At 41.3% G+C, this 14272-nt stretch overlaps 1 protein-coding gene across 8 annotated transcripts in view; it reads right to left on the minus strand.

The window, feature by feature from the left end:
• Positions 1–14272, minus strand: part of dnajc6 (DnaJ (Hsp40) homolog, subfamily C, member 6) — a 48580-nt gene that overhangs the window by 12415 nt on the left and 21893 nt on the right. For all 8 annotated transcript variants that reach the window (XM_086161440.1, XM_086161439.1, XM_086161438.1 and 5 more), the window contains 6 exons: positions 11327–11449; positions 6743–6876; positions 5864–6058; positions 5101–5218; positions 4447–4526; positions 3639–3832 (listed from right to left, as the gene is read on the minus strand). In XM_086161440.1, coding sequence (XP_086017566.1) covers positions 3639–3832; positions 4447–4526; positions 5101–5218; positions 5864–6058; positions 6743–6876; positions 11327–11449 — 844 coding nt within the window. The remainder of the gene's footprint in view (positions 1–3638; positions 3833–4446; positions 4527–5100; positions 5219–5863; positions 6059–6742; positions 6877–11326; positions 11450–14272) is intronic.

Here is a 14272-nt window from a genome sequence, read left to right on the forward strand (position 1 = left end):
TTTATTTTACTGTAAAGGAGAACCGGATAAACTACAAAATATTTTTTTTTATGTAATGAACTGTTCCTTAAAAAAATACATGACGAACAACCTGAGATATAATGGAGAAAAGTACGTGCAATTTCAACAACACTATGCCTCAGTTCTGTCTTCTGAATTTTCTTTGCATTTTGTTGTGTTTTCTCATAGTACATCTCACAGTGGCACCGAAACTTGCTGTATCGGCACCAAGCATACAGGTTTCTTATGAATCTCAACAAACAAATAAGAAGTGGTCCATTATTCTTGGAAAACCTGATGTCAACTTTTCTCTTTTTTGACAACAATATCTTGCTGATGAGGGTGTCGGGGCCAACGGAAAAGCAGGTCCATCTCTAGCAATAATTTTAATGTATTTTTTTCAAACTGTAGATTTATTCCACAGGTTGGATTGGACCCCCTAGTGGGCTGGTACATGCCCACGGGCCGTACATTTGACACCCCTGATCTACACCATTACTCCATTACATAGATTAGCTTCACTCAATAATATCAATTAGTTCGTCATTTGGGTCTCAGTCAGCATTTTTAATGATACTGCATGAAGATAATTCACAAATTCTTTATTCATTCATTCATTATCTATGCCATTAACCGCTGTGCCACTGTGCCGCCAAATACACAAATCTTAAAATTGGAAATAACGTGATGTGTTGCAGGTTGCATGTGCAAATTATCCTGTGTCCTCTTTTTAAACATCCCATCGCATCTTAACACATAGATTCAAAACAGCCCTCCACCTGCGCCATTTAGCTTAAGCTATGTGTTGAACCTCATTCACTCATGTCCGGACTAAAGTGCTTAGCATCTTCTTGAACCAAAATGACTGCGCGTCAACCTATCTGACGGTGTCTAAGACAAGTTGGCCTCCACAGTGTGTGGGGAACAGTCAGGAGCCAAGACTCGCCATCCATTCCGTGATACGCCCCATTACTCATGCTGTATTGTATCTGTTACCCCAGCATCCCACCAAACCGGTGCTCATAAAACCCTGATCTAATCCCGAGTCCTCATGCTCAGTGTCATCTGCTCTTTACCAGGCGATCAGCCTACAACTTCCACGTAAGGCTAAATGAGTAGCGGTACGAAGGAGAAATCACCTGATTTGACAGTCTGTCTTTGTGCTGCACCTGGTGGGTTTCCAGCCTCTGGAGACGTCACGCAGCAAAAATACCACGGTAGTTGATCTATTTTTAATTGCTCAACACTACCCTATGCCCAGCAGACCAGCACCAGCCTCGCTTGAGTTTTTCCAGAGGATTGTTGAAACTGTGTTTGCCTCCAGGATTAAGGGGCGGCATTGTGCAGGAAGTAGACCTATCATCCTTAGAACCTAACAGTCCTGGTTTGATTCCCGGCTCCTTCTGGTGTGTCCAAGTGTTGTTAAGCAAGACACTGAACCCCTGACTGCACCCTTGGTGCCACTAGATGGCAGCCAACCACTCATGATTCATGATGGGTTAAATGTAGAGAAGGAATTTCCCGCAAGGGATTAATAAAGTATGATAATAAGCTCTGCTCTGTTTCCTAAACTTTGGATCTTTGCTCAGCTGTGGATGGATCCAGAGAAACCGACCTCAGTCCTGAACTCCCTTTTACCTTCCTAGAATATTTACTCCAGCGTAGAACTCTTATCTTGGCGGTTTTGCTATCTTACAGGGAGCGTGGGTTCTCTGCTGCAACGTCGCACCTCAACAAAATCAAGTGTATTCAAATACAGTGGAACTTTGACTTTAACTCGTTCCCTGACTGAGCTCCAAACACAATTTGCTCATATATCAAAATAATTTTCCTTATTAAAATTAACTGAAATGCAATGAATCCATTCCAGACCACTGTTTTGGTACATGTTTTTAAATAAGAAAAATGTACTTTATGAATAAATAATGTATTGCAAATAATAATAAATAATAAAGGAGAATGTAAAGACATAGAGTGGTTGTATTAAGTGTATTTACTTTGGAGATGGAGCAAAAATGCATTAACTCTAAGTGCTCTATCACTTAACTTACTGGCTCCACCCTTAACGCTACAATGCTATCCTACTATGCTATGCTACTATGCAAAAGTATAACTTTGTGATACTTTAGGTCTAAACTCCATTTATGGATGGAGTGCAGCCACCCTTCTTTCTAAAACTGTCAAACCGCCCCCGACTAGCTTTGAACGACTTTTCTGACACCTCATCCAGCCACATTCCCGCCGTCCGCCAAACCGAAACCCCTGTAAACATCTCCTGCCTTCTCACAGACGATGCTCACCATCACCATGTCCCACCAACAACAACATTTCCATCCATTCACCAACGAGTCCAAAACATGCACACCTCACTGGTGTTTTTCTATGATTTTTGCTGTTGTCGCCTCTGTCTTTAAACACCACTTCACGGACAGCAGAGGCCACGTGGATGTCAAACACTCATCCAGCTCGCCCCTAACTCAGATCTGGGCTCCGATCATAGAGCAAAACATACACTGAGTGACTGCTCGGATCTGGAAAAGTACTTGTAGGTCAAGGTTTATCTGTGCTGCTTTAGTGACGTACTGTACCTTGGATGGTTGGTGTTTTCCCCAAAGTGGTGAAAAGAACACTCGGGGGGAATCTGATATCTTCCTTAGGATGATTCATTTGATTTAACACTCCAAGGAGATGAGGTGATGAGCCGATATGACAAACTTTCACTTTTCGACACCTTTTTCTGCTTCCTTTGCTTTATTTCACCAGACATACAACCACCTTGACGATTTTTTTCTCGCATTCCAGTATAATAGTGCAATGATACCGCCACTTAGGAGTTAAAGTGATCTGTCAGCGAGGTTGTTACTCAATTTGCTTGCATATCAAATTAAATTTTCTTCATTGAAATTAATCGAAATGCTATTAATCTGTTCTAAGTTTTTGTTACATGTTTTAAAATAACAAAAAAATTACATTATAAACAACAAATAATGCATAAAAATATAATAATATATTTTGCTGGTGGGAAAGATGCTGGTGGAAACCATCGCCAACCAGCTTCAAACAACTCTTCGAACGACTCTTTGAACGGGTCTTTGAATGACTCTGCAAATGACTCATTCAATGACTCCTCCAACGCCTTGCCCTTTGATGTTCCCGCCGCCTGCCGCACCAAATCCCCATAAACGTCTCCCACCTTCTCACAGACGATGCAACAGCTTCTCGTCTCTTCACGGACGAGTCCACACCTCGCTGATGTTTTTCCATGATTTTCTCTGGGCTACCTAGTGACGCACGGCACTTACGACTGTTTTAAATGCCACTTCACAGATAGCGGCGGCCAGGTGGGTGTCAAACGCCCATCCCGCTGGCTCCTAACTCAGATTTAGGTTCAATTCATAACGCAACCGAGCAACAGCACAGATCTGAGAAAACCCCTAAGATGATGCATTTGTAAGTCAAGGGTCAACTGTATTAATATAAAGGTAAAACTTGATGTTAGAGCCAACTTTGAAGAAACAGTTATGGAATCACAAATGCTAATGGCTACTAGCTAATAATTTCAATTCTCTCAGGCGTTTTTCCATGGCCATATGGGCTCATTCAATACAATAATACACACACAAACAAAGAGAATGTACCGGCAATGGCGAGGGCGTCCTGGTGCTCTTGGTGGGCCGAGAAGAGTACGCTGGGACTCAGGTCCTTGCAGGGGAACTGCTCCCATGGTGGTGTCAGGTCTTTCTGCTTGTCCACGGCCTCCACCTCCACATCCAGGATCACATGGAAGAGCTGGGGGTACTTCTCGGGAGAATCGCAAGCGTCCAGCTCGGGCCTGAGAGAAGACGGTATATGGATGAAGGTGAAGCAATGTGTGCTATGGTGATGTTCTACCTTATAGAAGCATCCTGGTATCATAATTCAAATTAAAATGCATTCGCAGAATGCTTTTTCTTTTTCAGAATGGCAGCATATTTTGACTGATAACTCAAATGAGTAATAAGTAATCCAAACTGCATTTTCATTTTCTCCTTCAAGACTGCGCATTCTGTGAATTAACCCAAATTAAAAAGCAAACTATATTTGACATTTAATTTTCAAAACATACTCCCAGCAGATTGTGATCAAATTTCAATTAGAAATGTCAAAAATGAAAAATAAAATGCAGTAGCAGAGATGATTTTTTATTTTTAGAATGTGGCAGTATGTTTAGACTTGAAATAAAAGATTGAAAATTAAATCTTAAAATTTATTTTGCTTTTTAATTTGGATTAGGTGACAGAGTGAGCAGTGTGGAAGAAGAAAATGCAAATGCAGTTGGGATTACTAATGACTCATTTTAGTAAGGAGTCAAAATATGCTTTCTGAAAATGAAAAAACATTCCGCGAATGCATTTTAATTTGAATTATGATACCTGGATGCTTCAATACTATAAACAGGGTTCTTACTTGTTGAACTTCAACATGGTGGTTCCTGGTGAAATGAAGCCCGTATGGAACTGGATCTGGAAGATCTGGGTGTTGGATACCTAATGCAAAGATAACAGGGTTACTTCTAACGAATGCTGGGCCACAAACATGTCCAGGGGAGTCATACTTATTACTCAGAGAAGTTCCTGCTGACTTCCAAACACAGGGATTTATATAGAGCTATTTATTTACATTTTCCACAAACGATACAAACTAGTTGGGTATATCTGGACTCAAACAATTTCCTGGAGACACAAGTTTGTGGGCAAAGGGGAGCAGTGACCAAAAACGCACAAGGAAACAAATTAACTTTTAATTGTTTCCTTTCCCTGATTGACGGCGAAAAATGGAAAAATCTTCCATGGTGTCATTATTTTGTGCTGATTATTCCCACAGTGCTAAGTGCTTCTGCCTCGCAGCAAGAAAGTTTCTGCCTTTCTGCGTGGAGTTTGCATGTTCTCTCTGGTCCGAAAGCATTAAGTGGAGACCCTGAACAGCTTGGACGTGTGAGTAAGAGAATGACCAGTTATACGTCTCCATTTCTGCTGAATGAATATTTCCATTTATGGCTACATCCTCTCTGTGAGCCCTGCAGGAGTCTTCAGGGACGCCCAGCAGATCCATCAGGTTTACCTTGGCCTGCAGACGTCCTCCGATGGTAGACCTCATGTGGTAGACGGACACCACCACATCTCCCTGAACGCTCACACCTAGAGGAAAGACCACCTTGCCCTCCTGGATCCTGTGCTCCCTGGGCCCCAAGGGAGGGGTTAACACCAACAGGGGAGAGCAGATAATGAGTGAGTAAACAAGGAGCAGGAAAAGGAGAGAAGCTGCCTGGGGAAACTGAAAAGATAACAAGGTGAAGAAAATTACTGGCGCCTGGCAGCTGTTCTGTGCCTTTCATACTTTTCAGTTTCTTTGAAAGCCCTTGTTTTTTTGTTGTTGTTGCCTTAAAATGTTTTCCAGGCAAGCACTGCAGCGGGGGGAACTGCAGCTGTTTTCACATAAAATACATTTGAATTCAACAGCGCATGGCTCTTTGAAAACCACATGGAGTTTAATTGAAACTCGTCTGCAAGAGCTGTAAAACTACTTTCATGCGACAGTCAACTTGCGTGGTGGTGACGCCAAACTAGTAATGATGTCTAATTTACTGGAACAGATTTTAATTGCAAAGCGCAAAATAATTAAGAGTTGGATGCTTTACAAGGAGATTTTGGAGATTTTATGGGAGTGTGGCTCAACGACTGTAACTCATAGAATAATCTCCAGAGGGAATCAGGTGGAAAATGATCAATCCCACTGACTCATCTTTGCAAAACATTAATAAATGAGGAGTGCTGCGTCAAATGATGGCCCTAGATTGTGTTCGGGTGTCATCGCCCAGCCCTACCTCATCCTCTCATACTCCTGTGCGGTAGTGAAGATCTTGGTTTCGCCGATGAGGACGTCGCAAAAGGGCCGACAGCCGCTGCGCTGCTTGTTGAAGCAGGGCACAGGGCTCATGGTGAGCGCCTTGATCTTCAGCGGCTTGCAGTGGGGCAGACTGGGCTTCTCCGACACCATGCTGCACACATAGCCGATGTACCTGCATCAGGACGAGAAGTTGTTTTCGTACGAGTTGTGCTTTAAGAAGCCAATGAGCACCATTAGTCGTTTCAACACAACTTCGTCTGGGGGATGACTGCAAAAATGAAATACAAATGATCTGCCCGCAATAAACCAATTTAGATTATGCTTTGTCCAAAAAACCTTTTTTGGTATTAAAATGTCCCATCCAGATCAATAGGTGATAAAAGCGCCACATAATGTGGTGCAGGAATTAATAAAACGCTCCGCTGGTGCTGCTAGATGGCTGCCAACTACTCATGTTGCATTAAATACACCAAACTAGGGAAAGAATTTCCCACAAGGGATTAATAAAATATCATAATAAAATCAAATTAAAATAAAAAAGATAGAAATATGTAACAGTAATAGCTGTGTGCAAACTGTGGACCCCCCCCTAGATGGTGCTAGATGCAAATACTCCAAATCAGCAGAGAAGGGTTGCTAGAGGGGTTGGGATAAATGAAGCTCTCAGGGAGGATGTTTGCTTAGTAGCTTCAGATACCTCAGCAACTGCAACGCCATTATTTTTAAGTTTTCCGTCCCACTTCCATTCTTCTCTGCTCCACTCGTTTGACAAGTCACACACACACACACACACACACACACACACACACACACACACACACACACACACACACACACACACACACACACACCAAACCTGCGGTGTGATGGCCAGAGGCCAGACCCCGGTCTCTTGGCGCTGAGCAGCTGCATGGCAGGAATCGGGTTGTTGAAGAGGTGGCAGAAGCAGAACATGGCACAAACTAGGACACCCGAAGGGGCACGGCCATCCTGGAAACACACACACACGCACGCACGCACGCACGCACAAACACACACACACACACACACACACACACACACACACACACACACACACACACACACACACACACACACACACACACACAGCTTTTATGAGCACTCCTGCATGGCAGTGCACACATCCACATTCTCTGATCAATTCTCAAAGCAGCCTAACAATGGTGAGAGTATGTAGAAATTTGGAATGGATTGAATAGAAATAAAATTACCAGATATGCACAAATGCACCAGAACATGGGAGCACTTTACTTTGACCATACTGATGATTTCAGATCCTAAACATACAGTTTCAGAAAGGATGCATACATTCAAGATGATGCCAGACGGAGCGGCCAGACTGCAGGAGACTTGGCAAAAACACACTGTTACATGCCTCCGTGATGTATTTCTGGCACATTGTGAGGCAGCGTGCGGACGTCCTATCACACACACACACACACACACACACACACACACACACACACACACACACACACACACACACACACACACACATACACACACACACGCACACACACACACACACATACACACACATACACAAACACGCACACACACATACACACACACACACACACACACACACACACACACACACACGCACACGCACACACACACACACACACACACCTGAATTGACCTCTCTCGAACCAGATGCCCACGTTTGCATAATATACAGGAATTAAAGGGGGGAAATCGATTAAAACTGCAGGGCAGGACTGTTTCCCTGGGTTTCAGCAGGACAACAACAGTTCCTCTCCTCTAATTTATGGCAGACATTCAAATTTCTTGGCATGTGCACACACTACGCAAGAGCAACAGCAGAGGTGGAGGCACAAGACAAATTAAAGCGAAGCAGATTCAACTGGAGCTGCCTGGTGAGCTGCATTCTGGGATGAACGGTTTACAGAAACATGGCAGCCAGAGGGGGGAAGCGAGGACGTTTCAAATCCAAGCAGGGATTTTATTTAGCCCGTAAAAACAACGAGTACGCTAGAACTACTTTTTGTGGGATAAGCAGTTAAAACCCCTTGTTTTCAAGGAAGCAGAAGTTTTAAATCAGTGGTGTCAAACGTATGCCCGCGGGCAGGTCCCGCGAGGTCCAATCCAACCCTTGGAATAAATCTAAAATTTGAAAAAAATTACATCAAAATCATGAACTACTTTTTTAAATTAAAAATGCAGTTCCCATATTGTCAGCTATATTGATATCGTCTAAGTTACAGCAGATAGTTTACGGGTCTGTAAATAGCATTTTTACTTATTGTTAGAAATGTACCTGCTTTTCCGTTGGCCCCGACACCCTCATCAACAAGATGCCGTTGTCAAAAAAGAGAAAGTGGAAAGGATTGGACCACTTTTTATTTATTCATTCAGGTTAATAAGAAACTTGTATACTTGGTGTGGATGCAGCAAGCTTCGGTGCCACTATGAGAACCGTCATGGCGAAAAATAAAACATAATGCACAGAGAACTGAGAAGACAGAACTGATGCATAGTATTGTTGAAATTGCACTTACTTTTCCTCATGAATCTCAGATTGTTTGTCATGTATATTTTAAAGGAACAGTTCATTACATATGAAGACTTTTATCATTACCTGTTCTCCTTTACACTAAAACAAAGGAAAATTTTTGACTTATTGTTACTTCTAGGTAATTACACTATGATTTTACTGGTCTAGCCCCTTTGACATCAAATTAGGCTGTATGTGTCACCCAGACCAAATTGAATTTGACAATCTTGTTTTGAGTTGTTGGTTAAATTCTAACAAAAGCTCAAAAATGAATGTAGTCAATTGTCCTAAGTTCAAAAATGAATGTAGTCAGTTGCCCTGTTTTTGTCGCATAACATTAAATGAAGGACATTCTTGTGAATGCCTGAACTGTGTGGCACAGCCAACAATATGTAGGTGTCTGGATTTTTTTAAAATTACCTACAACTTTAGAAGTCGTAATAAATTTTCCTTCTCTGTGTTTTGTGGCTGCCTTTGAATATTCAATCAAGTGGTCCCGTCCAAAGACAGGCGGAGGTTGCATATTAATAGGGCGAGGATAAATATCTGTCAGGGATTTGGAAAATACTAAATTGCTTCTACAGCGTTTTTTTTTTTTTTTTTTAAAGAGTTTCCAACAGTTACGAGTCTGAAAATAATTGAAAGGGCCCGGACAGCAGACGGTTTGTCTCACTGAGGATTTCTTTTCAGACTGGCTGCGAAACCAGGACAAGGCAGCATCATCACAACAGCCCAAACCCCCCCCCAAAAAACATTCTCCATCAGCTGCTTGGCAGTGAATTAAAGAAGTCGGGAGAAAGGGAAGGATTGGTGCATCAAGATTTTTTTGATTTTCAACTTTCTGTCAGATGTTCAATAACTGCAGACATACGGAAATACAGCAAATAAATTACTGTATTTTTCGGACTATAAGTTTGGCTTGTCCTGCGACTTATACATTAAAAGCTATACATTAAAATTTTCACATGTTCATTATTTTCACACTGACAGCTGTGAAAGTGCTTATGGGCTACTTTCTGCTACTCCTATTACACCTGTACCGCTGAAAATATAAAATTTAAACATCAACTCCAAAAGACAACTGAGAAAGACTGAACACAAACGCCCCCAAAAGGAATATCATATTCTCCAAATTTCAAGCTGCAAGTATATGCAGTAATATGCAGCTGAAAATACTAAAAGAAGACCAGGAAAAAGAAAGTTTGGAGTGAGCAAGAAACTCGTGACGGATTGGCGAAAAGCGGAGGATACTCTAAACTGCAATGAAGAAAACAAAAAAAGCTAATCACAGACTAAGAGCTAGATGGTCACAGCTAGAGGAAGAAGTTTACGAATGGGTGCTTGAACAACGTGCCGCCGGGAGAGGCTGGTCAACGGCGCAGTCATGTCTCCACTCCTAGGTAGTTACCAAGGCGACGAATATAAATGACTTTATTGGAGGACCTTTTTGGTGTTTCTGCCTCATGCAACGCAATCGCCTCTATGAGCACGGACAACAATGTCTGAAAAACAGCCATGCAGAAGAGGCAGTGGCGCGCCGTCTACCTCCAGATTGGCGGAGTTGCTCAGAAGTGACACAGAGGATGAAAAATTCAATTGATTTAGTGATTTGGAGTGGGATGGAGAGTTTGGTAAACTTGTTATGCTATGTTGTCTATGTTATAGTAAACTATTAATATGTTACATTAACATACCATACACCACACCTATTCAGCCAACCTATTCTATGGTTATTACTATTGTTTCCCCCAAAATATGCAACTTATAGTCCAGTGCGACTTATATATGTTTTTTTCCTCTCAATGATGCATTTTTGGCTGGTGCAACGTATGACGAGTACATAATTGTATATGTACTCACAACACTCCCAACTCGATTTAAATTTCAGGTCCTTTGTCTCTGACCTTAAAGGGTCATTCGTTGGTATATTTTGTGTGCATTAAAGACAAATGCACACAAAATATACCAATGAATGACCTGGCCTCATGCGGTGTGATCATGCCAGAGATGGAACCAGTAACAGGACGCTGACGTGCAAGGGAACGACGGCTCCGTGGCCTTAAAGAAGACTCATGAATATGACAACAGCGGTGATGAAAGACCCCAGAGGCCAGTTTGCGGAAAAGTCGAAATGGCAGCCTCGTGGGACGAAAGCGAGGAAAACGATGATACATGAATAACTTCCAATTTACAGATTTAAATCAATCAACTGTATTTCAGGAGGCAAAAGCATGAAACAGTACCACTTTCTGCATTATACAGTCTCATAAAATATTTCTGTAATGATTACTTTTAAGCTATAATATTACATTTCTGAACCCCAGTAACAGTGATGGGTTGGTCATTACTATTTTTATTATTATTATTATGGAGACCAAGTAATCTAACTCATCAGCGCCCTCTGGTGGATAACACCAGTAGTTGTGTGCAGCGTCTTTTTTTGTTTTTTATACAAATATTTACATTTTATGTTTATTTTTTAATTATTTAGTTCATTTTTTAAATAAATAAAATATTTCCAGATCCATTCAGTGCATGTTTTAATTACCCCCCCTCCCCTTCCCCACCCATGAGCCAGTGATAACACACCATGAGCCAGGGAAAAATAAACTCAGTGTGCAGTAAGTCAGGCAATAAAAACAAAAAACAGACTGGTACATGATGATTTCAAATGTGGATTGTCTTTGTTGTTAATAATTTCCTTTGACCAAAAAACCTGAAAGGCCAAATACTGTAAATGCCCCCGATCCGAAGCGGCCTTTGCGTTTATTGTTAACTTGAGTAGAAATGCAGCATACGGGGTAAAAATAAAAAAGGGGCTGTCTCTGTATTCCGAAAGCAAAATCCAATCAGTTGAAGGACGTGACGGCGGGAGACAAGGCGAGGCATGCGTCTGCTTACCGAGCATGTGATCACACACACATTCTTGGGGTTCTGTCTCAGCCAATTGTGCATGTTCTTACACACAGCGAACAGGTTGTGAAGGCTGGGAGCCTGGCGAGAGGGCCAGTTACACTCCGAGACCTGCAGAGGGGTTCAAGACAGGGGAAATGATTGAAGAAGAAAAAAAGTGGGAAAGGAGGAGAGTTAGCGAAAACACTGCAGCTGCCATGAACTTTTTGTCTGCCTGCAAGAGTCTTTCAGATGATACAGAGCTACTCCCAAGTTTACTTCCTTATAACACAGGCGGGCAAACTTTTTGACTCGTGGGCCGAAATGGGTTTTAAAATTTACCAGAGGGGCCAGGCCAGGAACAGATGGATGGAGTATTTGTGTGAACCAATATACATGACAGATAGAATAGAAGTACATGTAAAATCCAATAAGTAAAGGTTTCAGACATTTTTTCCAGTTCATCAGAGTCTGGAGTTAGTTTTGTTGTGGCTATTCTCAGGATGGATTCAAGGATGTTGGTCATCTATATTGATCGAACAAAACACCGTCAGCATCTTATGTGCCGTCCTCCGGAGATTAATAAACATGGCTAATTGCTAATTTGAAGGTCAGCATAGAGCTTGCTTTGTTACCAGATTCTTTAATCGCAATTTATCAGCGAAAAAATGTTGTAAGTCTGTAAATTAGCCATCAATCTCTGAGCCATGGCTGCCTGCTCTTGTGTTGACTAGCATAGTTAGCGTGCGTCGTGGCAAGTGACAGCTGATATTATATTCTTAGAAAACCGCAGAGTTTCTTGTTGCATCCAGCATACAGCCATTGATGGGGCTTAAGTGAAAAAATATTTAGTGATAAAAATCTCGGCGCCCACTACCCACTTTTTGCTTCCTTGTCCTGCTGGAAGCCATCAGGCTGTATAACTCATCACACTGAGTGTCAGACACTGTGCAATAAATGTTTTACTGTACAAGAACCCTGGCTTTTACACAAAATTATTGCATGTAATCATATACATGTACTAGTAAATACACATGTATATACATTACATATATTTTTATATATTTTTACATACCTTTACCTTTATTTTTATTCATTTCTTTTGATCGTTACTGTTCTTTTTATTTCATTTTTATTATTATTTTTAAATGAAGTTCTATTTTGATTCTTCCCCACTTGACTCCGTAGCAGAAGCTTCTTTCAGCAAAAAACAATTTCCTCCTGAGGATTGATAAAGTATTCTGATTCCGATTCATTACACTCCAACAAATGTGTATGAGGAACATGGTAGTTTCAGAGAAAAAGTATAATAACTTAGATTTAATTGTAGAAAATTTCAATGTCGATGTGTATGAGAAATGTAGGTATTTAAGAAAAAAGGTAAAATAAATTAGATTTGATTGTATAAAATTTCAATGTCAATGTGTATGAGGATTTTGGGTATATCAGAGAAAAGGTAAAATAAATTAGATTTGATTGTCTGAAATTTCAATGTTAATGTGTGCTGAGAAACATAGGTATTTCAGAGAAAAGGTAAAATAAGTTCAGTGGGCCAGAATTAAAAGAACCAACGGGCCATATAGGGCCCACGGGCTGTAGTTTGCCCTTGCCTGGCATTACATCTATATATGTTCTCTGCTTATAGAGTGTTTTGATCAGAATCAGAATGCCGTTTCAAATGGCTTTACATGTCCATACACAGATGCCGGCGTAGCTGCCCTGCTCGGCGCTAACCAGATCACCCAGACCATCAGAGAGTTATGTACCTTGCGCGAGGGCACTTTGGCTGCCGTCAGCTCGTGGGCTTGCTTCTCTATCTTGGATGTCACCAAGGAGCCACTCCGATTCATGTCATCAGGCGACCTCACCGACGGTTAGTCAGACATTTAACTTGGGCCGGCTCATTGTCAGCCCATTGATGATGTAAACACATCGAATAGGACAAAATAGGATGATACGACACTGACACTTTTCTTTTAATAAATCCTGATGATGAGGCAGTTTTGCATGAAAACGCATTTTCTTGAATTTCTGATGGTAGAGCAGGTGTCCCTCCATCAGAGGGTTAGTGGTTCCACCTCTCTGCATGCCTATGTGTCCTTGGGCAAGACAACAAACCCATAGTTGTTCCCAATGATCTGGTTAGCACCTTGCATTGCAGCTCTACCACCGTCGGTGCACAAAATGGGTGAATGAATGTTTGAAACAATGATCCCTCATCATATCGCACTCTCACAGTACCATGGATTTTAACTCCTACACATCTAATTTTTTAAATCTGAGTTTTTTCATAACACCACGGGTTTTTTGCCATATAAAAGTATTTTTATATATTTATTATCTAACAGAAAAATAGCCATTTTCTATGGTGGCCACCAACCAGAGCATGGTGTTCTGTATCCTGGCCTCTGATTGGCTCAGTGACGGTAGCGTCATTCTCTGCATGAATATGTCCGAAGGACGTATTCAGCACCACCCCACATCCAATTCGCAGCAACATGCGATCCCTGCTGTTACTCTGCGCAGTTGTGTTTGTGTAAATTATGTAGTGAGCGTTTATGAGAAAGCTCATATGAGATGAGAGGAGATGTGCTTTATTGATCCCATGCTTGGGAAATTGTTTCACAGTAGCAGCAAGACATACAAGGACAACACAAGCTAAAAATACGTGTAAAAAATGAATTAACTCTGAAGTGTAAAAGTATAAAATATATAAAATGTTTCTCATATTTACCAATATACAGGAATAAATAATTTGCAAAGTAGCAAAGTTATATATATATATATTTATGTGTGTGTGTGTGTGTGTGTGTGTGTGTGTGTGTGTGTGTGTGTGTGTGTGTGTGTGTGTGTATATATATATAAATAATTAAAAGAAAATATGGTCGCCACTTCCTGGAATTTCGTCTCTGGAACTAATCCCCTGCATATAATCAAGGTAATCAGGTAATAAAG

This window comes from Fistularia commersonii, chromosome 16 (assembly GCF_037954325.1).
Source record: "Fistularia commersonii isolate RoL2024-O1a breed Wild chromosome 16, RoL_Fcom_v1.0, whole genome shotgun sequence".
Lineage (NCBI taxonomy): Eukaryota > Metazoa > Chordata > Actinopteri > Syngnathiformes > Fistulariidae > Fistularia > Fistularia commersonii.